Raw genomic sequence first — 1,055 nt, forward strand, 5'->3', positions numbered from 1 at the left:
GTGCCTTGCAAACTTTTCTGTTGAATTATTTTAACAATAAAAATCCCATATTGCCATTTACTTCTTATCTAACTGGCTATGATAAATTCTGGCCATAAAGGCCTTTAACCCATGATTTGAGTGACTGGAAGGATAATAAATGGAAGATTAAACAAAAATAATGCAAACAAAGGAGAACTCAATCAACAACGGCACCATGCTGGATATCGGTTTGTCATTTGTCAGAAATGTTTATGGCCAATCATGCTTAGATTACAAGTCCCAAAGAACTGGCAGACAACAAACACCCACTAGCGTTAACCATTCTTTATTACCAGAGACCATAGATTACCAATGAAAAAGGCTAGAGCGCAGAGACACAGGATACGGTAGTTGTGTCAACTAATCCACATCACACGCTTATGCCAGCCATAAAAGTTTCCACAAAGTGATGTGATTTCTACGAGTGCCTCCAGCTGTAATTGTGCCTCGTGGGTGCGCTGCTGATAACAGTATCGTCACAAAGGGCTCCAAACTGACTCTCCGGCAGCCATAAAATGATCTATTAGACTTTTGAGACTTGTAAATGCTCTTTTACTCATGTTATCAATAGTAACACCCCGATAAGCAACTCTCAATGACACAGAGCCCAGGTGTGCTGCTGTTTGCCCTTTAGAAGGTGAGAAGAAACTGCATTATACTGGCAATATCAGCCAACTTTGTCCTGCGCATTCAAATGCTGACCACCATTATCACTATAATAATATAACATAATATAATACATTTACTTTTCATTAATTAATTAATAAAACTTGGGATAATTCAATTTTTTTATTTTATATATATATATTTATATAAATATGATTATTAAATTATTATGATTATTTGGAGATATCATTTGAAGTTACCACCAAAAAATAAAATAAATGGACTTAAATTACTTATATAGGTCAAATGTTACTGCAAATAAGGTGCAATAAAAAAAACCCATTCTAAAAGGCTACAGCTCAGATTCATGCTCCATGGCATCAATCTAGAGCAGCGGTGGCGAACTCCGGTCCTGGAGAGCCGCAGCC

At 36.6% G+C, this 1,055-nt stretch overlaps 1 protein-coding gene across 1 annotated transcript in view; it reads right to left on the reverse strand.

Moving 5' to 3' along the window:
* Positions 1-1,055, reverse strand: part of LOC107575944 (multidrug resistance-associated protein 4-like) — a 22,790-nt gene that overhangs the window by 4,264 nt on the left and 17,471 nt on the right. Inside the window, exon 11 of the mRNA XM_016262249.1 lies at positions 612-649. Coding sequence (XP_016117735.1) covers positions 612-649 — 38 coding nt within the window. The remainder of the gene's footprint in view (positions 1-611; positions 650-1,055) is intronic.

Source organism: Sinocyclocheilus grahami, unplaced genomic scaffold, assembly GCF_001515645.1.
Source record: "Sinocyclocheilus grahami isolate Dianchi unplaced genomic scaffold, SAMN03320097.WGS_v1.1 scaffold3032.1, whole genome shotgun sequence".
Lineage (NCBI taxonomy): Eukaryota > Metazoa > Chordata > Actinopteri > Cypriniformes > Cyprinidae > Sinocyclocheilus > Sinocyclocheilus grahami.